At 48.3% G+C, this 26126-nt stretch overlaps 1 protein-coding gene across 1 annotated transcript in view; it reads right to left on the minus strand.

The window, feature by feature from the left end:
* The window catches only part of IGDCC3 (immunoglobulin superfamily DCC subclass member 3), a 111090-nt gene that overhangs the window by 41656 nt on the left and 43308 nt on the right, over nucleotides 1-26126 (minus strand). Inside the window, 2 exon segments of the mRNA XM_030014937.1 lie at nucleotides 4093-4223; nucleotides 6925-7069. Coding sequence (XP_029870797.1) covers nucleotides 4093-4223; nucleotides 6925-7069 — 276 coding nt within the window.

Consider the following 26126-nt stretch of genomic DNA (forward strand, 5'->3'; position numbering starts at 1 on the left):
CCTTTCACAGCAGCTCAGGGGCTGAGGTCAGGGCATTAGTCTGGGATTTTGCAGCGGTCCAAGGGCAAGCACAGATCAGAGCAGCTCGTTTGTTAATCATTCCTACAGGGGCTAAACGCGGAGCCATAAGGCGACTCAGAGGTTGTGTCTAAATGGGCAAAATCCAAGAAAAATCACCGTGTCAGTGTGACTTAAGAGCTGACTTTCTCACTAAACGCATTTCACTGCAAGCCATAAAATGCAGATTTTTTGATGAGAACCAGAATGCACAATAAATTCATATGACCGGCTGGTTAACCCCAAGAGATCTGAAAAACAATACCTTCCCCCTCAGTACCTCCGAGTGCCTTTAAAACCCATGTAGATTTATTGTTCTAAATCACAATACTAAATGTTCACGCTTAGAACAATACAATATTATCATCATATTATATAGTGATTTCAATATTTCAAAACACAGAGAAATTAAATGAATTGTCCAAGGTCACCCAAGAATGTCAGTAAATGGGAGCTGAGACCAAACCAGAATTTATAAAACACTCTATTTTGGCAATAAAAAATTTAAAAAAAAAAATCACAGTCTTTGATTTATGCTCTGACTCCTAAATATGCATTCAGGTTTTCAGGTGTGGGCTCAGCTCCCTGAGTTTGGCGAAACCCTGCCCTGCTCTGGAAGTGGCATTTCCACCACCGCTCACCTTCTCCTGCAAAGGCCACACAATGGTCCCTTACGGCTTTGCTGCCTCCTTGATGCTGAGCCCAATGCCCACGGCAGTGCCAGCTCCAGGGCCAGAAGGGATGGTGACCCAGCAGGGATGCAGTGGTCAGATGCCAGCACCATGCAAAGGGGCTGACCGTGCCCGACCATTGAGGAGGACGTTTCCTTCCCCAACCAGAAAAGCTCTTTGATGCGGGATCGGGAAGGAAGGAGTGACAAAACAAGGGACTTGTGGCAGGGGAGTGCTGCTGGAGCACAACAGGGTTCAGGGCAACACGGCAGGGTTCTATTTTGAAAGGGAAAAAGGCTCTAATGATGCACGTGGTCCCCAGGGACTCTGTCAGCAACAACCGCGGCAAGGATGGGGAGGTCCCCGGCACCGCTGGAAGTGGCAGGCACTCTAGCAGGGACGGGATTGTCGCCAGCCCACGCTGTTAGATCTTGATCAAAAGGACAGCAGCAGAGAGAACCGCAGCTCATGCTGAAAAGGTGTCAGTGCAGAGAGGCAGGCAGCCTCTTGGGAGCATCTCCACTAAGCAGGCACTTGAAAATAATCAATCAGTAGGACTGGAAGACATATCTGTGCTGCTCGCTGCTGGCAGCCCTGCCACTGCTGCCAGGGAGAGGAAGGAAAGTGCTGCAAGCGGGGTCCTTCGTCCCCCACAAGCAGCCACCCTCCTCTTCCTCTCCAACCAGGCTGTGGCAGTGCCCTGCAGGGCACGGGCTCCCAGAGCCCATCTCCATCCTCTCCCTCCTCCCTCCCCAGCCAGGGCTCGGTTTGGAAACCCTGGCGAGGCAGACCCAGTGCTTCTCTGTGGGTGAAGCAATGGCTGAAGTTGCTGCCCTGTTAAGAGGAGAGGGAACCCTCCTGCCATGATGAAGAGCAGAGAGCATCATTCCCTTTACCCCTCTACAAAAGAGGGAGGCCATGGAAAGATCTGCAAGATTACTGCTTACCCCATCATGCCTAGTGACGTGCACAACAGCACTCACATTAGTTCAGTATTTATTGATAAAACACCCACACCAGTGAAGCAACATCCCTGTGCTACCTCTGTGGCATGCCATAGCATCTGCCAGTGTGCCAAAGCCTAGGGTTGACATGCTAGCACATACCCACTGTCCTGGTCTAACAGATACTTGTGTGCTCTTAGCAAACACCACAGAGCCTAAACCTTCTTCACTGAGGTTTAACCCAGTGCAATGGGTTTTCCATGGGCTGAGAGCATGCAAATGTCCCGTTACAGCAGCTCTGCTGCCATGCAGTCACTGAAGCACGGTCCAAGCCCTTCAACAGACACTTACACATGGTGCCCGTATTCATCATCTGACTGCTTTAAGGAAGAGAAAAACCACAAACATTTCACAGACAGGAAACCTGGAAAATATCCATCTGAAATGAGGGATGGTCAGATGAGAACAACTAGCGCTTTCTGCCCTGTGAGAAATAATAATTCAGACTGGTAAACTGACACAAAGAACTTCACCATGTTGATAATTTAGTGTTCTTTTTTCCCTCCACGTGGCTACTGTTCACATAGATCAAGAAAACGGATAAGTAACAGGCATCAAAAGCTCCCAGTCTTTCAGAACCAGTTAACCTGCTTTCCTTCCTCATCAGAGTTGATATACACAGCATCACTCTCTCCTCAGCTTCACCCCATTTCACACATGCTGCTTTTTTACAGTCGGCAGAGGCTAATCTGCCACTTGGCACAGGCGTTATGTCTCCTACTCCACAACCACTGGCCAGGCAGCTGTTTTTGCAGGGTGAAGGCAGGTTGCGAGAGATGAGCATACACTGGCAAGCCTCCAGCCACCAGGTACCAGCAATTATGTGTATCTGATGGACAGGAGGATCACAGCTCACGGGGGAAAGACCCTTCACTGCATATAAAAAAAGCTAAAAGAGAAACACACACCCAACTAGCCCTGTGCAGACTTCCCTTGCCTCTTATCTCCATTTCCACCGGGAATCTGGATGGTCCCCTACCGGAGACCCACAGATGCATTACCACTGCTGTCACAGGGGACCAGAGTGGGTACCCAGCATCTCAGGGGGGGTTCAGACCTGCATGGAGTCCTGTATCTCAGAGGCCACCCTGCCAGCAGGACATAGCCACAATTTGCAGGTGACTACTTCTTTGGCACTCTTATCTTCTCTGAAGGTAACCCACAAATGCTCTGAAGTCCAGGAGAAGCAAGCTGTCCTGTTTTCATATAAGTAGGTTGAGCATATCAAAGGCATTTCTAAGAAGGCACAAAGGTGTCATTCACTCCTGGCTGCTTGATCAGGCTGTGTTGGATGATTTGACTTAATACATCCCACTTCCTTCATACTAGGAGCAGCTACTGAAACATCAAGGGAGACTTCTGAAGCTAAAAGTGTTTTAAATTAAAAAGACTGACAAACAAAGAAAGCCTAACTAGAAGGTGACAATCTAACATCAGGTTAAGAAATTGGCTGATGAGTTATTGCTCAAAGGGGCTCCAAGAAATCAGCTTGGGTCCCACACGGACAGCTAATGGAGGATGAGCAATGGGCAGGTCAGTGAAGGGCAGCACAGCTATGGAAACGTGATAGTGTATTTGCACCCTAATCCTTCCTTCACTGTGCCTGAGGTCATCACTTCCACATGCCATTTTGTGTGCTTTCACAAACAGACCAAACTTGTGCACATGCAAAGCGTGGATGTGGGTTGCTTTGGTTTGCCCTTATAGCTTCATCACATCCTACCTCCGGCAGCATGAAATCAAACAGCAAGTATATGATTTTGGCCCTTTTTTTTGGACAGGAGACCATAGGGCTTCGTCATTTCTTCAGCTGGAGCTTTGAGAGGTGAAAACCTGTTTCAGCCACTGACTTCAAATGTGGATGGAGAACCAAGTCAAAATTCAGCCTGTGGTGTTCAGGGCTTCTCTTTCTCATCTTCCAAAGAAAGGTTAGCCTGCTTCAGTCACAATGCAATGCTAACAGCCCACAGAACATAATTTCCCTATTAGATAAATAATTGATCACCCTGTGTGCTGCAATTACTTCCAGAGTGGGCAGGTCTCATAAGGAAATGATGAATCTTCCACATTTCCAAAAGAATTTATTTATTGTAAAGCTGCTGTAACTCATTTTCTCACCGTCCTCCCTCTACCCAGAAACTGGCACTAATTTACAGGCAAAGAGACAGATTTATCTGCTATCAGACAGACTGATCTGGCAGGAACTAATAACAATCCAGAACAAGGAAGGTGCTATGGCTGGACAGAGGGATGCTTCTCAGTGCTGTTAGCCTAAAGCTCTCTTAAACTGTCCTGGGCCAGACCAGCAGTGGGAAGAAGAAGACAGAAAGACAGTCAGGAGAGTGTTTACTGGTACGAACCTGACACAGTGAGTCTGGCCTCCCGGCTGAACTTCACATTAGCAATATTGGTAGCCACACAGTGAAAAATCCCACTGTCTTCTGCCCTCAGTCCCGTAATCTGGAGGACCCCCTTGGGAAGCAGCGTGTACCTGCGGGAAGAGAAAAGCAGAAACAAAAACTTGCAAAGCAGGACATGATGTGAAAGCAGGCTACACACCTGTCCAGGTGAGGCAGGCTGGCTCCCCGCATCCCGGTGCAGAGGCATCAACACCACCTAGGAGATGCAGCCACTGGCAGGCTGAGCCCATGCTTACCCCTGCATCACTGCTTTAATTTTTTGGATACTTGAGCCTCTGGTCTTCTCTTACAGGGGGGCATGTTCCCTTTCTTTATCTTCTGATGCATCCTTGAGAAAGGATGACTTTTGCTGGAAGACTACAAAGTAGATGCTTCCTATTTAACCTGTGGAAAAGCTTTGGTAGTGCATTTGCATGTGAACACAGCTGACATGGGGGTTATCACTCACTAGCTGAAGCACAGTGACCATGGACAAGCATCAGGGGAAGTGTGTGCTCCACACTCCCAGGTCCAGGACTCAAATCCACATGATCTTAAAACCTCAAATGCATGGAAAGGCACATTTAAAATAGATACTGAGTTGGCATACATAAATATCAATAAATATTTTATATATTTAAAACATAGCTGCATTTAAGTCATGCTTGCATACACACATATTTGTATACATACATTGCAGGTTGCTTGGCAACCATGTGTTTAAATTGGCTGGTAGTAAGTCATTACACTGTGATGAGTTAATAATCCATTTCCGTCTGGAAGATGAACAATATCTTTTTCCATATCAGCATATGGTTAAGTGCCTATAACCTGCTCCCTGCGCTGGTTTCCAAACCCGCAGCTCGGCGTCAGTGGCAGCGTGACAGCAATCAGTTTTACACGTCCCGAAGTTGATTGCAATCTCTCTGGGACTTTAAAATGCCCATTGTTTTGGATGAATTATACCACAAGAAGCTTTCATTTTTGTTAACAATCTGCCCACAGCATTAGAAGATTCAATTCCAAAGCTATTATTCTGCCTTCAAAGCCTCCAAGTGCAAGACTCGGCATACAAATTTATATACACTTTATACGCAGAAATGCACAAAGCATGATTAATGCAGAAATCCAATTCAGTTAGAGAAGCAACCCTCATCACCCAGGCCCATTGGTGTCAGAGATTAATCTACTGAGCTGACAATAAAAACCTTCCCCAGTAACTTTACTCCTACAAAAAGCCAAAATCAGGACACTGAACATAGGGAAACTGCTCCTAGTCCACATTCTCCTGGGCTTGGGCAAGCTCCCTTCCCTGGTGGAGAAGCAGCGGGGATGAGTACGGCTTGGGGCTCTCTGCATTGGAGAAAACTCTTGGCTCCTCAGTCTTGGAGGATAGAAGTCCTAGTCACACTCAAATCCCTGCCACATCTCTAACTATCTCCACACCTGTGACCCTGGGCTCAACTGGCAATAAGGCATGAGGGACTTCAAAGAAACTTCACCTGTCCTGCAACGCCTCATCCGGATGCACACAAGGCAACAGGCCCAGTTCTGCACCCCTTACTTCTGCTGATACCACCTTGGACCAGTTGCCCAGCTCCACCACATCCCCAGTTTAGCACTTGTGTGAGTAAGGAGCCTTCAGAGGAGATCAAGTTTAACGAACCAACCCTGTGCTGGGCTAAAAAAAACTCAGATGAAAAACACAAGGAAAACCAAAACCTGACAGTTGCAGTTTTCCACAGCAGGGTTGGGCCTCTTGGGTCCTTCTACTGTAAGTTCACCATAACGCTGAAAAGGTCAGGCATTGTTCCAGCCCTTGTGTTTTCTCTTGCCTCCAAAGAGCCCAACCACGTTCTGCTGCACAACTGACATTTTTAAGAATAGGGGCTTTCAGGAAAATATTTACAGCTTCCTGGTTTCGCCTATTCCCAATGCATGGATGTCAATTCACGATTAAGGTGTGCTGCGACCGATTGTCTCCCACCATCGGCTATGTGGCTCCTGAGCCACAGCTGGGACCACCGGAGGCTGCCGGCACGGAGCACGTGTTTCCTGCCACCTGTCCTCCGCCGGGCCCCACCGCTGCTTGGAGTATCAAAGCGTGGTGAGGGACGTTTCCGACGCAATGGGAGCAGCCTGTCAAACACAGGAAGTGAGGACGTGCCGTCCCAGGTCTAGGCTGGAGAAGGGGGGCAGCTGGGGTTTCCTTTTAGGAGGATTGCATGGGAAACAGCAGCCCAGGGCACTGTGGGCTGCTCTCTGCACAGCTCCCCTGCTGCCACACACAAGGGAGTCCACCTGGGAAGGAAAGCCTAGTGGCCATCGTGTAATTCAGTGCTTGCAAGAGTTCAAGACCCACGTGAAAGACCCTCAGTCATGGATCTGGCTCGGCAAGACTTGCACAAAATGGAGCCGTGGAGGGATGATGGATGCCAAAGCTACCTGGCTCTGCTAGGATTGCTGGGTGGGGTCTTCATGCTGGAAAGTAAACCTGGAGGAGGGCTGATCTTTGCAGGGAAGGTCAGTGCAAGCCCTTGCTCCCTCCAAAATCACCTAGCAGGTTTTATCTAGCTGTCTTGGGAGATGCAGTATTTCTGCACAGTGTTTGGCCAGAAGGAGCCCAGACAACCCACAATGTTAACTGAAAGAGTCTTCCATGGCAGAAATGCTGGCCAAGACGCTCAGCCCAGGTTAGTTGTGTCCTAGCACAACTGTGAGAGCAGTAACAAGACTAGCCACCTTTTTCCACCTGGAGAAAGGACAGCAGTACCTGGCTTGTACATGTCCTACCTTTCGTTGTCTGTGTTGACAGGCATGCGGTTCTTTTGCCAGAGGATGACCGGCTCAGGCAAGCCGTGGATCTGGCACTGGAATCTCGCTACACCACCTTCCTCCACCACTGCATTCTGAGGATGGATGTGGAAGTCAGACATTGCTGGAAGACATAAAGAGAAACAAAAATATTCACATGTGAAGAGAGATCCAACATCTTCACATGACCTAGAAACACCACGATTTCCCAGACCTAGCAAATGGGACTGTAATGCAAGAACAGAAGACTGGTTTGCAGCCTAACCTCCTGCATGGAGAAACATGACTAGTGGCAAGCTCTTGCTATACATCTGCCTCTGCACATTGAACTGATTGACTCAACCAGGACAGGAGACAGTGCACCATGACCCACACGCTCCACAGCAAGGTCTACGGGGGCAGCGAGATACACAGACACTGCACTGGCACTTATCAGAGGTCATTCTCAACAGCTTCAGCAGGCTTTGAATCCAAGCTTGTATCAGAAAAGAGATGTCTATCCTTTCTGTTGCTACCAACGTCTTATCTGCTGTAAATATACTTCTGATGTGCATAGCTTGACTCCTAAACTCATTTTGTTTAAATACCTTGACCAAAAGAGCTCCCAGATACCCTAGTAAAACTTACAGCCCTTGATTTCCATCTCTGTTTTGACGGGTGCTCCAGCTCATTGCATACGCTGCCTTCCAGTACCGCAGAAGGAACAGTCACATCCCCACACTGTGGAGCAACAGGCTTCAGCCGATAGAAAAAGCAGCTGCCAAGATCTCAGCAGCTCAGCAAACCAAGGCTTTTGGGGTTGGGACCACCCAACAGCAAACGACAAGCCTCAGTGTGCCCACGCAGGATGAATACAGACCAGCCCGTTTCAGCACAGCCACAGCTGTAACCACTGTGTGGAAAGACTCTGGCATGCTGTTAGAGCTACATAAATAATACAGTAATTATTACCATTAATTAATTGGAAGGTGCTGCCTGTTGACTCTGCAATAAACATATTCAAAGCTAATAAACATCCCAGTGGTTATTTAGCTCATGATTCATTTATAGTGCCGCATCCACGGGAAGATCTCTCACATTGTCATACAAAATAAACTCCAAGAGAGCCCCCTGCTCTGCCACCCCAGCCCGATAATACCCTTCTCACCAGCAAGAAAGCCTTGTCCCCTTTTACATGCGTCAAGTGTAATGAATGTACCTCTGCTAAGGAACAAGCTGCCTATGTGTCAGGGCAGCTTAATCATTCATCTGCAAACTCCAGTTGGGCTCAGGCAGATGGGAGATGGCCATTAGTGATCATACATTAAATATGTGTTGCATTAACCCGCACTGCTCCCGCAACCACCGCTCTCAACCCGCTGACTGCAGATTTGTTAAGCTGATTGAGTAACATAGAGCAAAGCCCCAGCCCCACACGGTTGTAGGGTTGGGAAAGTTTTGCAGCCATGAGGTTGGGATGGGCAGCCAGCCCCACACTGGGATGCACTGATGAGAGCAGGACTGGGAGGTGGCTGTGCAATGCTCCAGCCAGATGAGAACACATCAGCACAAGCGAAAGATCATGCAAAATTATATTTCCCTTTCCCAAGATGAAAGCTAATGCAAATATCCTCCCTGCTAAGCAACGGAGCCCAGTGGTGGAATGGCAATTTACCCAATTCACACAGATTTAGCCTTGAAATGAGAGTGCTCGTGGCCCAGAGCACTCAGCCATGTGGAAGGAGCCCAAAGGCTGGTGAGAGGTCTCCCACTCCCACTCCCACACTCCCACAGGGGTGATTCCCCTTCCAAGGTGACAAGGGATGCTTCAAAAAATGGGGGGTTTAGGGGTGCCCATGACAGGAGAACTCGAGGGAGTCTGCAGGGTATTCCAAGGCTGCCATTTGAAGACCTAGGCCAGGGTGAGCATCCTGCAACTAAATCTTACCAACTCTCACCAAGAAATGAATCCAAGAATTAATGAGAATGACACAAAGCTCTTTAATAAAGAAAAAAAAAGCAACAAAAAAAAGAAAAGCAGAGATTCAGATGCCTGCAGGAAAATTCCTTTCAAATGTACAGATGCTCAGTGCTGAGGTTTTTCAGTGGCTGACAGGGTTGATAAGAAGAAGGAGGTGTGAATGAGAACAGCCCCAGCACAGACTTTGCTCTGCTGGCTACAGAATTCATTGCCATTCCTTTATTTCAATAATATCATCTCTTATAGGTAAAACTGCAGCAATAACCTCTACTCTTAAAGATACTAGTATTAATATTTATCATGAATAAAACATGGGAAGTTATAAATAATTCAGTTATGAGGATGTTAAGTAAAATATTACTCTTCAACGACCCTATAATGTGGCTTTGAAGCACAGTTTTATGTTAAATGCCTAGGAAATACTGTGACCCTTGCCAAGACCAGCTGGTTTGCAGAAGATGCATTAAAAATTCATGCACTGAGCTACAAAATGCTATTTTTAAAACAGGTTTACGAGTTTATTTACAGTTGCAGAGACAAAAGCTTTTGTAGCATCTCCTGTAAAACAGCAGCAAAACTTGAACACGAGTGATTACCTGGGATGCTGTTTTCAGCCTGGAAATAAATCACTGGGTGTAAGGAAAGGAGAGGGATAGGAGCAAAACTGCTTTACAGGGCATTGCTCAGAGTGGCTAAATCTCTGCTGACCAATGTGAGATTTTTATATACATCCCAACTGACTGGAACAAACTCATACAGCGGAGTGCTTGCTCCTGTTTGTCACTTGTCTTTCAGCAGCAAACGCCAGGACCCCTGTTATCAGCCTGGCGCTATTGTTTCAGCTGCCACAGAGAAGAGCTGCATGCCAGCCAGCCCAGGTGGGGTTGGCCAGCAGCCAGGAAGCTGCATCTCATTTCTATGCTAATGGCCACAATAATTTTAAAAATAAATACACGCAATCACAATATTCACCCATGAGCTCTTAAGAGGAGACGCACCCTCTAATCCATCTGCCCGTAGTCTCCATTGTCCAGCAATGCAGCATCCACTTCTCAACAGAGGGACTGGTGCTGCTCCAGGCCCCTTCTGCTGTCATCAGATGGGGTGAGTGCAACCCTCTTCCCATTAAACTTCCCTCTGCCATCTCCCTGCGTAGCATGGTACTCTCCACATACATAGTGAGTGTGGAGTAGTCATCAAGCCATAAAATCAACCTAAATCGCATGCACACTCATTGCTCCATATTGATGCTCCAAGTCATGGTGTCTCAGTGCTTCTGCTGTCATCACACCTGGATTTTGGCCATGGTACACACAGAGCAGCACAGGGCCGGGAAAGACAAAACAAAATGGCTCACAGCAGATGGGGAATGATCCTAGCAGCCCTCCCATACTGCAGGCATGGGTGAATCTCCTCCCAAAGGTGTTGGCCAAGGCTAGATTCAGACTGAGCTGTCTACAGCCACACTGACACATGAGGCAGAGGAGTTGCGCTTCATCTCTCCTTCCCCCATGTTGTATCATGGAGGGCCTCAACTAGGATGAGGTTGGATCACAGACGAGGCTCTTCCCTAAAGAGAACCCCATGCTTGGGATCTCCCACCATCTAACCCCCCATTGGGATGCAGTCCCCGAAGGTATGTCCTATGGACACAGCGCAGGTGAGCAGCAACTCTTATCCTCACCCATATTCACAGAGGATTCGTTCTGGCAAATGAATTTGCTGGGTCTCCTCTAATCAAAGCGCAAACACTCTCTCCTTCCTAATGGGCCCCGTGGAAAGGCCAATGGAATAAAAATGAAAATAGGTATCGAGTGAAATTTTCTTTACTCAATGAAAAACTAAATTGAAACCATTAGTGGCCAATCCTTTTTTGCTCGGTACAGCATTAGTGCTAAGCCAGAGATTGACCTAGATTTGATATAGAAAAAGAAAACATTAACTTGGTATGTCAAAGCAAATCCCAGGCCTGTTAGAATCATTAAAACGCAAACATTATTATGAACTGCAGGCACAAGGGGAGGAAGAAGACTTGAAAGGTTCAGTGCCATGCCTGGTGTTAGGAGAGTATTTGGGAAGCCCAGTTAGTTCTGCAGTCACATGGCTTTTTGCTTTTAAATTACTTATGGGGAAACAGATACCCAAGTTGGCTCTGACACAAGGGAATGCTGGGGAGGAGCTGAGCATCCTCACCGCCACTGAAGCCAGGCAGTCCACAAATGATAGTCCAGAAGCAAAGACCCTTTCTCCACATTTCTGCCACCAACCTGTCAAATTCAGACCAATGCAGGCATGCAGTTAAAATGCCTCAAAGTTGACACAGTACAAGGAACAAGACTTTAATGTAGACATGCCTCTAGTATCTGGGCTCCCAGAGACCCCTGCCAAGGAGGGCAAGATCTGTCAGCTCCATTACAACTGATGAAGGTGAAGTCTGAGAGGCAAATGGTTTGCCCAGTGTAAGAGAACAAGCCATGGGCAGAGCCAGCCCCTTCCAAGAGTGGCTCCATCCTGATGCTGGCGACAGCTGCTGATTTTCACACTGAATTTTCCAGCTTATTAATAAAACTGAATTTCCCCTCGGGTCAGCAGAAGTCAGGGTCATTTTTAAAACACAATGACCACCGTGCCAATTAAACCCAGACCTAAACCACTCCCAAATCAGGCTGACAGCCCCACAAGCACCAACCCTTGGTATCCGTAAGATTTATTAAGCACCCATCCTCCTTCGCACTGCAACTCCTTCCCAAACTCTTTCCCTGCTCCAGAGCAAGCAGAGGGGTTACATCCTCTTCCATTCCCTCCTGGCTTAGGAGACCTTCACCATGAAGTTAGCAACCTGCCAGGGAGTATTTTCAAGGACGTCGTCAGGTGAAGGCTTAGCAGACACAGGTCTCGTATTTGCTCCTCTCCATACTCTGGAAATGGAGGATTTCCTTGCAAGAAAGAGCCAGCACAAAAGATGGGGGGCGTACGGACACCACAAATCCCTTCCTCTCCTATCCTCCCCCTGCTTTCGAACAGGGATGCTTTCCCAAGTCTTTAAGAAAAAGACACCGCATCTTTTTTCTCTACATTTTTTTTAAAGATGCATTTTTATAAAGATTAAAAAAGCCCATGTCACAACAGCCCGGTGGCTAGTCCAGCTGCAGAGCAGCCTCTGTGCCTGCGAGCCGGCCCTGCGTGTCTAATGATGCTATTGTGCGAGGTTGTTGCTGAACTGCCATGAGCCCAATTTTGAATGCAAGTTGCTTTGTGCATAGTGAAGCGTGAACAACAGCGCCGCCCATTTATCTATTTAATTCTCCAGGAGTAGCAGGAGCGGGGTCCTTCGCTCACATCTAAAGGGAAGAAAAATGGCCTTTCTCTCGGCTTTGGAAAGGGAGGGAAATATTAAAGACCAGCCGTGCCTCTCCCAGCACAGAGGAAAATCCCCTCTGCCCCTGCCCACTAATCATAGGGGTGAAAATCCCAAATCTCTATTGTCCGTGCTGAGCCTCAGATCTCAAAAGAAAATGGGCTGCAAGACTCTGGAGAGTTTGAAGCAAGGAAGACATTTTGGAGGAATGTAGTTCATTTAAGAGGAACCAAAATACATGGTGAGATGAGAGAGGGAGGAAGCTCCATCTCGCTCTGTGCTGGGCAGACATAAAGCAAAAGAGGGTCAGTCCTGCATGCTTTTTATTTGCAATATTTGCAAACAAGTGCTTATTCCTCTTCTGCTTTGGCTGTCGTTTTCTCCCCCTGGAGCCGATATGACTGTTCAGAGCAGGGATGGAAGATGGTTCAGGCTCTCTGCCCTCTGCATTTTGCATCCTCATGTCTCTGTTGTTGTCACACTCAATCAAAGCTGAGTGAAATAATTTAAACAAGGTTGAGATGACGCCCCATCTGATGGACTTCTCTGGTTAAGGAACAAAGTCTCCACCTGGACTGTTTTTTTTCCCTCTGCCCTAAGCCACTGGGACAGGGATGAAAGGGAGATAAACGAGCTAATGCCTCACAGTGGGACACAGCAGCTGCCCACAGGAGGGAACATGCAACAGATATTTTACAAGAGGAGGGGAAAAAAAAATCTACCACTTTGTGACTCAAGTCCACCAGGAGGCAAATTGCTGCCTGATCTGGGACTATGGCTTCTTAATTTTTTGCATAACATGTGAAATGACTGCGAGCCAAATTCAGCTCAGGTCACCTCCCCACCGCACTGCAACGAGCAGCACCAATGGACTCTACCGACCCATGATTTACTGTTTGTTTTGGTGCTTTGAGAAGCAAGAGGAAAAAAAGCACAGAGCCCTACAGGGGCTGCTTCTGCGTAGGGATGATAAATATCCTGCGAAAGTAATGAACACATGTCCACTGCACGCAGACCAGGGGTCGGAGGGAATGTGCTCAGTGGTCCCTGGTTGCTCTACCCACCCTGCACAAGCGAAGGACCAGGGCTGGGAGGGGCAGGATGGGTAATCCCTGCAAAGGTCACTGCAGGGACTTTATCATGGCACCTGGAAAACCTTTGAATGCCTGTGCTGCAGCTCCACTCTTCTTCCTGAAGCTCCCTTGAAAGCTCTCTCCATCACCAGCACACCCAGCTTCTCCTGCACAATCACACGCACCTCCAAGCTTGTCTCCCTGTCCTAAGAACATTTAGTATATTTATGGTATTGATTATAGCTCACTTATTGGAAAAATAACTACAACACCATCAGTTGTTGATGCAGGGGTACTCTCCCGTGAGTGGGAAAGATTTTTGTCTGGATAAATGCAATCTCTGCACCCCACATGGAAATAAACAGGGGCCATGCACTCCAAGGGCTGTTTTATACTGAAATATCTCACAATTTCTATAAAGCTCACAAAGTGCTATCCCTCTGGAGAGAGACTGCGCCCACACTGTCCCAGAACAGCATGCCAGGGAGCACCCCCAACATCCGACATCCCACCGCCCTCGCTATCTTGACGTGGGAGGACAGAAAGCGCCAGGGGAGCTGCCCATGCCAGAGGAAACCCCTGAAAGCAGCTGGCCTTCGCCATGTTCTCCCTCAAGCAGCAGCACTGCCCAAATGCTGCCTGCTCAGACCCAAGACCTCCTGCAACATGGCTGCAGCCAGAAATCATCCCAGCCTGGAAATAAGGAGCAGTGAGTCCCGCTGCATCAGCACAAACGCCCTCTCTGAAGCCAGAGAGCAGCCAGGGCTGTCTGAGCATCCTCAAACCTTTCCTATAAATGTATCGGTCATTTTACAGAGACAGGCACAGGGGACACAGAGTGACATCCATGGTCACAACCGAAATCCAACATCATTCCTTGAGTACCAATGGCACACTCTACCCACGAGGCAATGCTGTTCCTTATAAATCACTTCAAAAGATGCATCTTGGCAATCTCATGGACCAAATTTCTCACTTCCCTCCATGTTCAGAGCATGCGGCAGCATTCCATTGCATTACCTGCTATGCAGAGCAGCACAGCAGACAGCCCAATGTGGTTATTCGTCTTCCAGCACCCTCTTGTTTTGCAGGGGAATCAACTAATAAACAGCCCCTTTAGTGATCTCAAATTCGTTTCAGGGAGAGAAGAAGTTTCTGGTGAAGAGGGAGGCATCACTGGGAGAGACCTTTATCAGGGAGTGCTATTGCAGTAATTTTTCAAGACGAAATTGCTCTCTGGCTCATGACAGCATTTAGTGTATCCTGAGGCAACCATTTGTGAAGCCAAACCTGTGGTCCTGCTGCCCTGCTGCTGGAGGGAAGGGGGAGTATTAAATGTCATAAACAACTCTTAATTTCCTTGGGTGGACTGCATATGGGGCTAGCGATTCTGCAGTGCAGGAGGAGGCTATCCATCATCATTACAATGCTCCGGCACCAAGGGTGATGTTGGCCAGGCAACACTGGCCGCTGTCACACCTGCCCAGTGGCACTGGTCACCATGAAGGGCTCCTGCGTTTCTGTGGTGTGACTTCTTAAGAAACACCAACATCACACAAGGCTCCCCCACCCCAAAGCAGGGCTCCTCTCCAGCATTGCAAGTAGATGCTCCCTCCACATGCTCCCTCCTGTTGCATCTACAGCTCACCCTGCTTCGGGCAACAACTTCTTCATGACCCTACTGCCTCCCAGGCTTTCCTCTGAAACACACATTTGCTCTTCACAAAATACCTATGATTTATCCTACTCAAGTGCCCCTGCAGACCCCTGAAATAATGAGAAAATGAAGGGCAAGCTGTCCCGCCAGCCTCCAGGAGAGGTTGGCTCAGCGAGGGCAAAGCAAAGCATGCAGCACGCTGCCAGCAGGCAGGTCTCTCCTGCCAGATTCCCATCCGGAGCTCCTCGTGTTTTTCCTACTCCGACACACACAATTAAGACAAATTACATAGTTACCATTTTGATTTGTTGCACAATAACACTGTTTTCCATCCCTCTCCCAAATATTGATGGAGATGGTACAAGAGGAAGCTCCCACACAGCCATTTTTGGCCCTGGACCACTTTGTTTGCAGCCAACTGCTTCTGATATTGAGCGCAGATGAGCAATCCTGCTTTTTACCAGCTTTGAGAGGCAGCGAGCCATCCGAGCACAAGGCGTTCTCCTGCCCCGCCACAGCCTTGCAACACCTCCAGGTAGAAACATCCCTGCTCAGACCTCCCGGTCTACAAAGCCAGCAGCCATTCCTGATTTTTTGTGCTCGCCAATGAGCACACGCTTCTTTTCGGAATCTCCGGAGGTGATGGTGGAATCCAGAAAGGTGAAGGAAAGGAAGCTTTTCATCATGACTGCCCACAGAAATGCCATCAGCCCCGCTTTCAGAAAGGGAGCTGTCCTGATTTACAGGCTAATGAATTTTAAATGAGATGCATTTTTTAATTTTTTGTTGTCAGCCCCCATTTTTCTGCTAGCAATCATTCCAATAATAGCTTTAAATTTTCAGCATCTGTTTTTACCAGGTCTCTTGTAATTAGTTTACTAATGTATTTCACTGCGCCTTTGTTATTTTCAGAGAATTACTTCATTCGCAGCTATCAGAGATAGTGCACTTCAGTCTATAAGGAGTTTGGCCTTTGTTCCCTCATGGTTATTCACATGGGGGAAGATGGCTCAGTGAATGACAAGCCGTTCTATCACCACACATTCTCCATTTAATGTCTTTATACTGGCTCATTAATTACCACAGAAAACTCCTTTCTGAATGGAACCTGTGATTTATAGAAGACTTGGGCAAGGTGCCACTTTTATCAGGCTGACAGCGAACAGCACCAGTGCTGGTAATTCACTCTTCGTTTTCCCTTCTGCTGCAGTGGGGTGAGCCCTGATGTGGTGGGAGTTTTGCCTGGGCAAGGGAGCTTAGCAAGTGCCCAGTGCTGCCAAGCCATGGCCGTCACACTGCTCCTGCACAGCTAGGATGACTGAGTCCATAGAAAATTGAGCTGCAGCCCATTCTGCCTGTGTACCATGGTGTCAGCTGTAAAGACTGAGGTATTCCCTTGAGCAGTGGCTGGATGAGTGCCTGGAGGAGGTAGGACTGCCTCCAAGATGATGCCCTGCATCTCTTGACCAAATCTGGTGGTCCAAGGTGTTGCAGTGCGTAAAACAAAAACCCAAGCATGGCATGGAGAGAGACTCAGGCTTTTGTTAAGGAGCAGGCAGTCAGACATGATGGACTCCGTGGTACCTAGAGACATCTCTCTGCCATGTCCCATGACACAGCATGGGCTGGGCGGCAGGTTTGAGTCCCAGCTGTATTCCTTGGACTCTAAAACATTACAGATTTGCAAACCTCCCAGCAGCACAGGGTCCAGCCAGGGGAAGAGCTGCGCAAAGACACAAGGAAAAGGCTCCCTGTAGACCCAAGGCAGCTACAGCGCAGAAGAAAGGCGGCTGCCCTGCCTTCAAGAGGGAGTAACCCGAACAACGGTCTCTCTGTCCAACGGAAATTAACTTTAAATCCTTCAGAACAGTATGTCTTTCACCACGTCTATACTCTGTGCCGAGCATGATAAACTGCCCCCTTCTTTATTAAGGAATGAAATAGAGGTGGAATCAGTGCACACGTTGACTGAAGAAGTTATTCAAATAGAAAAACAATCATGAAAGGCTGGATTTCCATTGCTTGATGCAGAGGAGCTGTCTCACACCATTGCAAGGGAAATACTCAGCATCCCCTGTGCACATGGGGAGGAGAGAGGAGAGGCCAAAGGACCCGAGCGCAGATGCAGAGCAAGTTGGGCACAGAGTTAGCATTACAAAGGACTGCTCTAAAAGTCCTTTCTGTTCATTTTAACTGAATTTCACTCAAATGCAGGTGATTTTCCAAAATGCTGAGTGCTCCTCTGCTCCCATCCCTTGGTGGTGAGCACAGATACTGTGTTACGATGTTGCCTGATTGGATTGAAGGTGATAATGTCAAAGGTGTAGAAAGGACTGAACCACTGTGATACTGAGAAAATCCAGCTTCCTCCAAGGTCTGCTTTTCCTCCTAGCAGTGGCTAAGCCTTTAGCTGTCATCTCATCCCTGTGGCTGAGTTACATATATAAATTCCTGTTCGCTCCTTGGCAATAGCAACAGCTTCCTATTTTGCTGGCAGCGATCCAGGGGAAATTCAAGCTGAATTACAGCCATTCTTCAGAAAATAGGCCAAATCCACGAAACCAGGACACATGACCGCAGACGTAGAGCTCGTCCTTTTTCTATTTATTTCGCAGCAAGAAGCCCCGTTGGCTGAAAATAGCTTATCTCTGGAAGTCCCCCTTTCCGTTTGTGGCTGCTGCTCCTGGCTGCTAGCCAAACTATTACCACCTCAAAGAGAAAGTTCATAGCTCCGGCGTATCAGCCCCACTGTACAGGACGTGTGGTTTGATGTTTTCACCGATTTCTCTCTGGGAGCTCGGAGGAGACAGGGATTGTATTTCTGTGCATGAGCCAGCGAGTGTTAACTCCTTTCCCGCGCCTCTGCTGGGATGGTTGTACTTGGGGTTGTACCCCAGCATTGCTTGTCAGCGTATACGCAGTGGATTGCATACACGTGCACGTATGTGCATGTATGACACAGCTCGGGTGGTAACACGGGCTGGACTCCGTGAGCCAGGGTCCCTCCAGACAGCCATTCCCACGACAAGGTGAGAGCTTACATTTCACACCGGGTCCACGTGAAGCAGCCACTCCATCCGAAAGCACTGCTGTAACCGCAGTGGGTCCTCTCGCCTCCCTGCATACCCCACAGCGCCCTAAATATGACTGGGAGACACATCACCATCCCGAAGCATGCAGACAAACACAAGTGAGGACACAGGAGAACGGATAAAGATAAGAAGGATGTCAAGGATGGTCACACAGAGGAAGGAAGTGATGGCAGAGCTACAAACCACAAATCTCACCATCTTTATCTTTCTCGCTATAACCAAACCATCACCAAACCCAAAGAGCATGGATGCATTCCAGAAAACACAGGTCTCCAGGGAGGACTGGCTTTTTGCTGATAAGAAGCAGGGAGGCTTATCTCCCGAAATCACAGCGACACCTCACCCTGGGCTGAGTTTATCAAATTAAACTCATTACTTTTGAAGACTCATTGAAAACAGGTCGCAGAAGAATGATGGGTCAAGGAGGCAATGCTCCCACCACCCACTGTGCAGCTCCTGGCTGAGCGCATCCTTACCAGCACATACCAAGCAGTGGTGGCCAGTTGGACAACACTGCCTGTGAGATCACCACCAGCACCAAAACATCCCAGAGTGTCACACTGAGGCAGAAAAACCACAGAGATCAGAAAGATGAGATGCACTGTTTTACTGCAAGGCCGACATATGGTTCTGCAGTTTATTGTACGTACTGTCACACCAAGGCTGCACTTGCTGGGTGTGGTTTCTGCCTATAACGTGGTTTACAACAGCAGGTTTCTATATAGTAGAAAGATAACATTGTCTTGCCTATGGGAGACCAATGCATCAGTGATCTGCCATCATCCAATCTCCATACTGTCTCACAACCAAATACAGTGTTTTGCATATAGGCATCTATTACTGGCAAAGAGAAATAACCAAGTCCTTTCCACAGGGAATTTTTAAAATGATCAGCCAACCAAAACAAAATTTCAGCTTTGAACACTTTGCTAAGGCATTCAGATATATACTTCAGATATTAAGACTTTTTTGCTTTTTTATCACAGATTAGACAAACACCAGTAACCTCAGGTGGTGTCTCTCCTCTCTTCTCAAAGACCTTTGGTACTGTTTATGGGAACAGGATATGACGAGAAGCCGGGGGTACCACGAGGAGAGGGCAGTGAGGCTCGGGAAGCCTTTGAAGAGCATAATTCCCAAGGGGTGCTCCTGGATGGGATAACTATTAGCTCACAGGGCTACAAGGAGGGACTCTATTGATTTGCTGGGAGGAGAAGAGATGGGAAGAGCTTGTGTTATTTCCTACTGTGGAATTTGCAAATATTTTACCCAAATATTTGTGCTTCTTCATGTGTTTGTGCACCCTGAAACTCATTTGGGTGTGTTGGGGTGGACAGGCTGCCAGACTTCCCAAGCAGCGGTCCCCTGACTAGGAGACACAGATTCTCCTGCAGGCTTGTGGCTACCATCAGCTAAGCCCTCTGCAAATGCACCAAGCCCCTATGCCCTCCATCACTCCCCACCCATGCTTCCAAACAACCCCTGACAGCAAAATTCACTGTCATGGACAAAAGGCAAGAGGAGATCCTGAAAAGAAACCCAGCACCGGATGCCCAGCCTGGAGAAGGGCTCAGTACCACAGCTCCTGCTAAAGGAAGAAGAGCTAGAAGAAAGGCTGGACGCTCAAGCAGAGGAGGGATGCAGCCACATCCCTTCTGCAAAGGCTCCCCGGCTTTGCTGGCGGGGTGCACCCGCAGGAGAGTGTGATCTCACCTTGCGCACCTGGGACTCCTCTGTCCCCATCCCTGCTCACACATTTGCTGTCCCCATTCATTTCCCAGCCACATTCCCCACCCAGATGCCAGGGTTAATAACATTTAGCCACCTAAGCTCCCTGTCATCATGAAATTTCATTTTAATTAAGGTTTGTTAAGGGTTTGGGATGCGCACGTGAGTGTGGAAATCTGCCTGGAAACCTGCCTGGGCTGGCGTGATGCAAAACATCAAGGAACAAAGTGATGTGGGTTTTAGAGAGCAGGCAGAGGTCAAATGCTGCGCCTGAATGGTGGGGTTGCAGGGGGGCCATTTTTACTGACTTTGAGCTCTGAACTGGAGCTTTGCCCCAGTGTTTGCAGCACACTGGGGAAATCAGAGCCAAAGCCCCATAAGCCTGATCTTCAGGAGGCCTCCAAAGGGATCTTCAGCCTCTCCTGTACCGAGCCTAATGAATCAGTCCTCTCTCTACTGAAATGTGCATCTTCATCAGAAAAAACACATGCACCCCAAAACAGGCACCTCTCTGGTATTAACAAAAGAGATGAAAAGTCAGTAACAAACAGGCAATTGTAGCACAGACTGTTAGAGACCTGAAAAACTGCTGGGACAGGTGAAATATCCAGGATGGCAATTAAATCTATCTCAACAAAACCTCATGGCACATAATAGCCCCCCAGGAGACCCACTATGGTACCCTAATAACTTGTTTATGCGACAAAACTGTTCAAGAAGAGATTTTGTGTGGGTGCGCATGCACATTCAGGTGAGGAATAAAAGATGGGAAATAGCAAAGTCTGTAAGATACTCGCGTGGGACAAGGCAGGAGCATCCGCGTGGAAAACATCACCAGCAACTTCACAGCCTTCCCCACTGTGAAACAAAATAAATAAATAAAGAGAGCTCCAGGAATTAGCTGTAAGGGTGACAGCGCTGAAGGAAAATGAAAGCAGAAGGGGGGGGGGGGGGGGGGGGGCAGAAAAAAAAATCTAGCCCAGCTTGCTTTTGTGTTCTCGCACAATGGGGCACGTCAGCTCTGGAGCCTCCGCAAGCCATCACCCACCATCTGGCACTGGGCTGGACCGCTAATGGGAGGCCCCGGTGCCCCAGCTGACTCTCAGAGCCACGGGGGAAATCAAGCTGACGAGCTCCCCACATTAAGCCGTCTAAATTAATGCAGATGCGTGGCCTGCTCACGAGAAATTTGGCTGGTGAACAGTGGCAAAGAGAGCGGCGTGAGCTGGCTGCAGCGTGCCACGAACCCCATGCCAGCCCGGAGTTACAGTCCAGCCATCGTATTAAGTGGGGCCGGGGCAGGCGCGAGCCACCCTTGTTCATTTGCAAGATGAATTGTTGGCGAGCGGATCTGGAAGCGCAATCCTTTTTACCAAGCACTCGCAGCTCAACTGCAAGATGCACAACGCCAGCCAGATGCAAATTCTGCAGCAGCAGGGACAGCCCAGATTAACACCGCCTGCCCGATACGTCGCTCTCAAAACCAGCCTCATTAACTAATGTTCCTGTAATGCCCTAATGGAGCAGACCAGCTAGGAAATCACTGTGCATGGGGTATACGCAGAGAAGGGGATGAAGATGTTGATATGAGTGCTCGGGGCCAGGTTCGACAGCAGTACCACTCCCCAGGAGCAACCCTGCTGACTTTGGCAGGGTGGACCCCAGAGGACTCGTTGCCCCAAAGGAACATTTACTGCCACGAATATCTGATTTCCCTAAGCACTATGGTACAGAATAAGGGTGCCAGAGCCTGCTGTCCTGGTGAAGCACTGGGTCGGCTGAGCACCTTGTCGAGGACACGATGTCCAGCTCCAGCCCCTTCTCTTGCACGCTGTTGCATGAGGAGCGAGAAGAGAACAAGCCACAGGGGAGTAAGGATGCTCAACACTCCCCAGGCATGGAAATGTGTATTGGAGAGCCCATCTCCAGCCTGTGGGGGACACAAGATCCCACCTCCTCCCCTGCTCCTAACATGGCAGTGGGCTTTGGGGCCAATGCAGGGACCTGTGCCTCTGAAAATTCCCGGGGTGCTACCCTGGGGATGTCTGGATATGCTGATCGGTATTTAATGCTGTTTCTATGGTGTAAGATGCAGGTCAGAGCTCTCTGAAGGGACTCGGCTCTGGCTGGAACATGCAAAAAGGTCTGCCCTCTCCATCTGGGCACAAACAGAAAAGTCAACCTTCAGGAAGGGATTTTGCTTCTCCCCTCCATCACCAGCTTCAGAGAACTGATGGGAACGCAGCTCCGCGGTGGCCCAGGCCAGGGACCAGAGGCAGCGAGGTTAATTCAGATGCAGGCAAAGAAGAGACTGGGATGATCAAAAGAGCATCGCACAAGCCTAGCACACCAGACGGCTCTCACTCCTGTGGTTTCACTACGGCATGTGCCATGCGGTGAGCAGTGCTTCCTGCCCGCAGCCGGTCCCCCCCACACTGCCTCGCACCCCAGCATGACAGAGGCAAACGATGCCCTCGCTGGCTTTTTGCATGCCTTTGCCATGGGTGTAAGCAGCAGCATGCTTATTGCCAGTGCCAAAAAATAGCCATATACGTCTCCAGGGTGAATTCAACCAGCAGAGACCTCCAGGGAATCGCTGTGACAAACCTTGGGCCAAACAAAACCCAAATCTTTAACAACTGAGGCACGTTGCAGCATCCCTAGGTACAGCTGCTGTTGCACAGTGCAGGGAACCTCTCGGGGTTGCAGCGATGCCTTGCAACAAGCAGGTATTTGGGGATCCATCATTGTCACTGACAGCTGAGCTCCTGCTTACAGCACCAAGGGTAAACGCAGACCCTTTCTAATGACTTTGGATTCATAACCTATTCCCACAGATGGAAAATTTTATTCCCAAATGCACAGAGACCCACACGGCAGCAGCTTGAGTGATTATGGTCTCTGCTCTGTGGAGCTGCTATCATTTGCAGGGAGGCAGAAACACCCCCATTTTACCTGAAGGGGAGGGTGGTAGCATATGGTAAGCGTAGGTTACACTCAGCCCCAGGAGCAATGCTGTAGCTCTTACACAGCTCACGCCGCCTCCAAATTGCATTTCATGTCCGTAACATCCCACCAGAAGAGAAGCAGAATTTTTGCTGGGGTAGGAGAATGGGAGAAAACCTCTCTACACAATTAATTTGCCTCCAAATTCAAGCTAGTTGAAATAATCTGTTGGTAAACACAAAGCACCATTGGGATAACAGCTGAGCAGAGGCTTATATTAAACAAGCATGTTCAGATGAAAATATCATTCATCTAAAAGGCATCACCATTCATCCATGCTCAATAAAACACAAAATGGTTACAGATAGAGCTGACGGAAAATGAGAGAGAAATGGAAGTAAAGGTAAAGCTGCCAGGCAGGAAACAGCACAAGAAGAGAAAAAAACCAACCAACCAAACAAAAAACACCACTGTGAAGAGGTTGATTTAGCATTCTGCTTTAGGAGAAATTTCAAAAACAGGTTTTAATATTGATAAAACTTCACTGCTGGTTGCCACACTGCCTGACAGAAGCACAGAAGGAGACTAATAGCCCTGGCGTACGACATGGTAAAACATTTTAAGCCCGGTAGCTTTACTTGGACTTGCTACTTTTAAGGACATTTTACGGTTCGCTGCTATCGCTCAGTGTCCTACCAACAACCCCTGAGCACGCACAAGCTCTCATCTACCCGCCAGGCAGGTAGTTTCCCCCAAGGCTGAGTTTTTCCAGCCTGCAGATTGTCACAGTTGAATATTAGCACTTGGCTGCATTGCTTCAAGAAACTGCAAGGGGCTGAGTGCAGGACTGCCCGGGCTGGTGGTTCTGGACTTCTCGCCTCACATCTGGCTCCTTTAGGGCTCTCCAGCACCCATCTCACTGTAACAGGACCCCTTCAAAGCCCCCCATCATGCAAACCCTCTGTCCGACCGGCTGGCTGCTGCTGACTCGGCATTAATGAGAGACACAGCGGCTTGGTTTCAAACACACTTCTGCTTTATAGATGATTTCCCAATCTAATAAAGAGGCAAAACATGATCTGTCTTTTCTCTTCTTATTTCCCAAGGAACAATAAGGCTGGAAACATCTTTCTCCTTCACTAATAAAACTTTTATAACCCACTTCCCCGACAGCCCCTGAGCAAGGGCCCTTTTCCCAATGAGAAGCCTGGGATAAGCAGGAAAAGGAGCGGCATGATCTGTATGCACAGCCCATCCTAGCTCAGGTGGTGGCATGAAACGCCGAAGTCACACTTGGATGCAGTCTGCAAAAATACTCCCCTTCACCGGCTGCCCCGGGATTGTTCTTGCCAGTCAATGCATGCAGAAGGCTTTATTGGACACAGCACAGCAAAAGTCCCACTGCCAAGATTTGAAAGCTATCTGGCCACTCCAGGAAAAAAAAAATAAAGGCAACTAAAAAAATAAAAGCAACTAAGTTTGTTGGCTGGTTTGAGTCCTATTTTGTCTGGTTTGTTTTTTTTTTTTTTGCAATGGTCTGGTACCAGCTTGTATTTCCTGGCAGCTGTCCTGCCATTTTCAGTTTGATTTTACATTAGGGGAAGAGTCAAAAACCAGGCAAATTTGGCCATGGGATGGACAAGTCTACCTGCACATCCCTCTGTACAACCACAGGTCTTGGCACAGCCTGCAGCTGCACTTCCACGCTGGTGCTGCTGCCAGGACAAACTGCTCTGGTTACTGGACAGACTGTGTGACAGCAGAAACAAAGCTCTTTTGACCCGTATCTCTGCATTTCCAGGATTGCCAAACTGGTGTAAGTGTAGGGGCAAAACTGCTGAGACTACAGAGCAGGCTTGTAGATAACTGGAGGCAGAAGATGACAGCAAGTTTTCCAAAAAGCATAGGGTCATGAGTGCAACAAAGAAACCCAACAGGTATCAGTATTTTCCACACGATATTTCCAGCTGGAAGGAGGAAGAATCAGCACAAAACAGGCTTTCTCCAAGCAATAATCTTTCTCAGTCTTCCCTGGGATGCTGCCCAACACAGAGTAATACTTTATAAATGATCCCTTCCCACGTGGGAGACAAGCCCAGCAGGATGAGCATGAAGAGGCTCAAACCCACTGACTCACATCACATTTCTGGTGCTGTGCTGAGAAAGGATGGGGTTGGCCACAGCAGATAATTACCACAAAGCCCTAATTAGGAGGATGAAGAGGAAGAACATGGAAGAGGAAAAAAATATCCAAAGCAATATGGCTTAACCACCCTGGAGGAGCCTTCCCTGACAGTCCGCTACTGCCTCCATCCACACATGGATATCTTTTAAGACTGTTTCTAAAACCAGAAAACCTCTCCTGGCCATAGCACAGGGTCAGGAGGGGGAAGAAAGGGGGAAGAAAGCTACTGAGGAGGAGGGCAGGAAACTTATTTTTTTAAGATCACCTAAGTCAAGCCAGGGAAAAGACTTCATGCCCCAGAAACCCAAGGCCAGGTTACTCATACATTCAATCATAAACTCCAGGAAGGAGAGGTCTTTCCTTTCTTTCTGCAAAATGCTTTTTTTTATGTCAGGAATGGTTTTAATTAGCATGCCCAAACTTGCGAGCAGCTCTGGGAGCTGAGAAGCCTGCCCTGTTAACGGTCTCAGAGAAAGCTGAGCACCCCAGCAGGATTCGTCCAGGGTCCCAGGGACAGCTCATCCCTCTGGCTCCAAATGGGAGAGCGGGCAGGAAAATAGAGAATAGGTAGGTGTTCATGTCATGAGAGACGGTCAGGTTTCCAAAGGCCCTCACCATTTCTTGGGACACCCATGCTCTGCAGCAAACTCCAGATATGGCTCTGAGCAACACCAGCCCTTTCCTCCCTGCTTCTGGAAGGTTTGCAGAAGTCAGCACAAAGACCCCTAACAGGCATTTCACCCAGTGCTCTAACTTCAGGCTAGAGCTTTCTGCATGTGCTTGAACATTGCTAAGAGCTCCAAAAGCAAATACCCGATTGCAGGTCCAACTGGGCATACCTCACCTGCCGAAAGGTCCAAGGCATTTGCAGGCTACGCATGTGACACCTGTGCATTTTACGCTTGGCCTGGACCACAAGTTTGCTCAGATCATGGCTTGGCACATGGCAAACAGCTGGGGAAAAGCTCCCTTTGGAGATATCATTACCCTTTCCCTATACTTCTTTAGCCCAACCGATGATAATAACTGCTCATTAAAGCAGAATCTTGTTTAGAAGAGCACACACCACCTCCCTCTACATTAAAATAGCAACCTGACCTCAATAAAGTATAAAACAATTAACTTACTAATTAGTCAACAAATAACTGTTTCACCCAAGTAGATACTAAGTTGTTAGGAAAT

This window comes from Aquila chrysaetos, chromosome 5, assembly GCF_900496995.4.
Source record: "Aquila chrysaetos chrysaetos chromosome 5, bAquChr1.4, whole genome shotgun sequence".
Lineage (NCBI taxonomy): Eukaryota > Metazoa > Chordata > Aves > Accipitriformes > Accipitridae > Aquila > Aquila chrysaetos.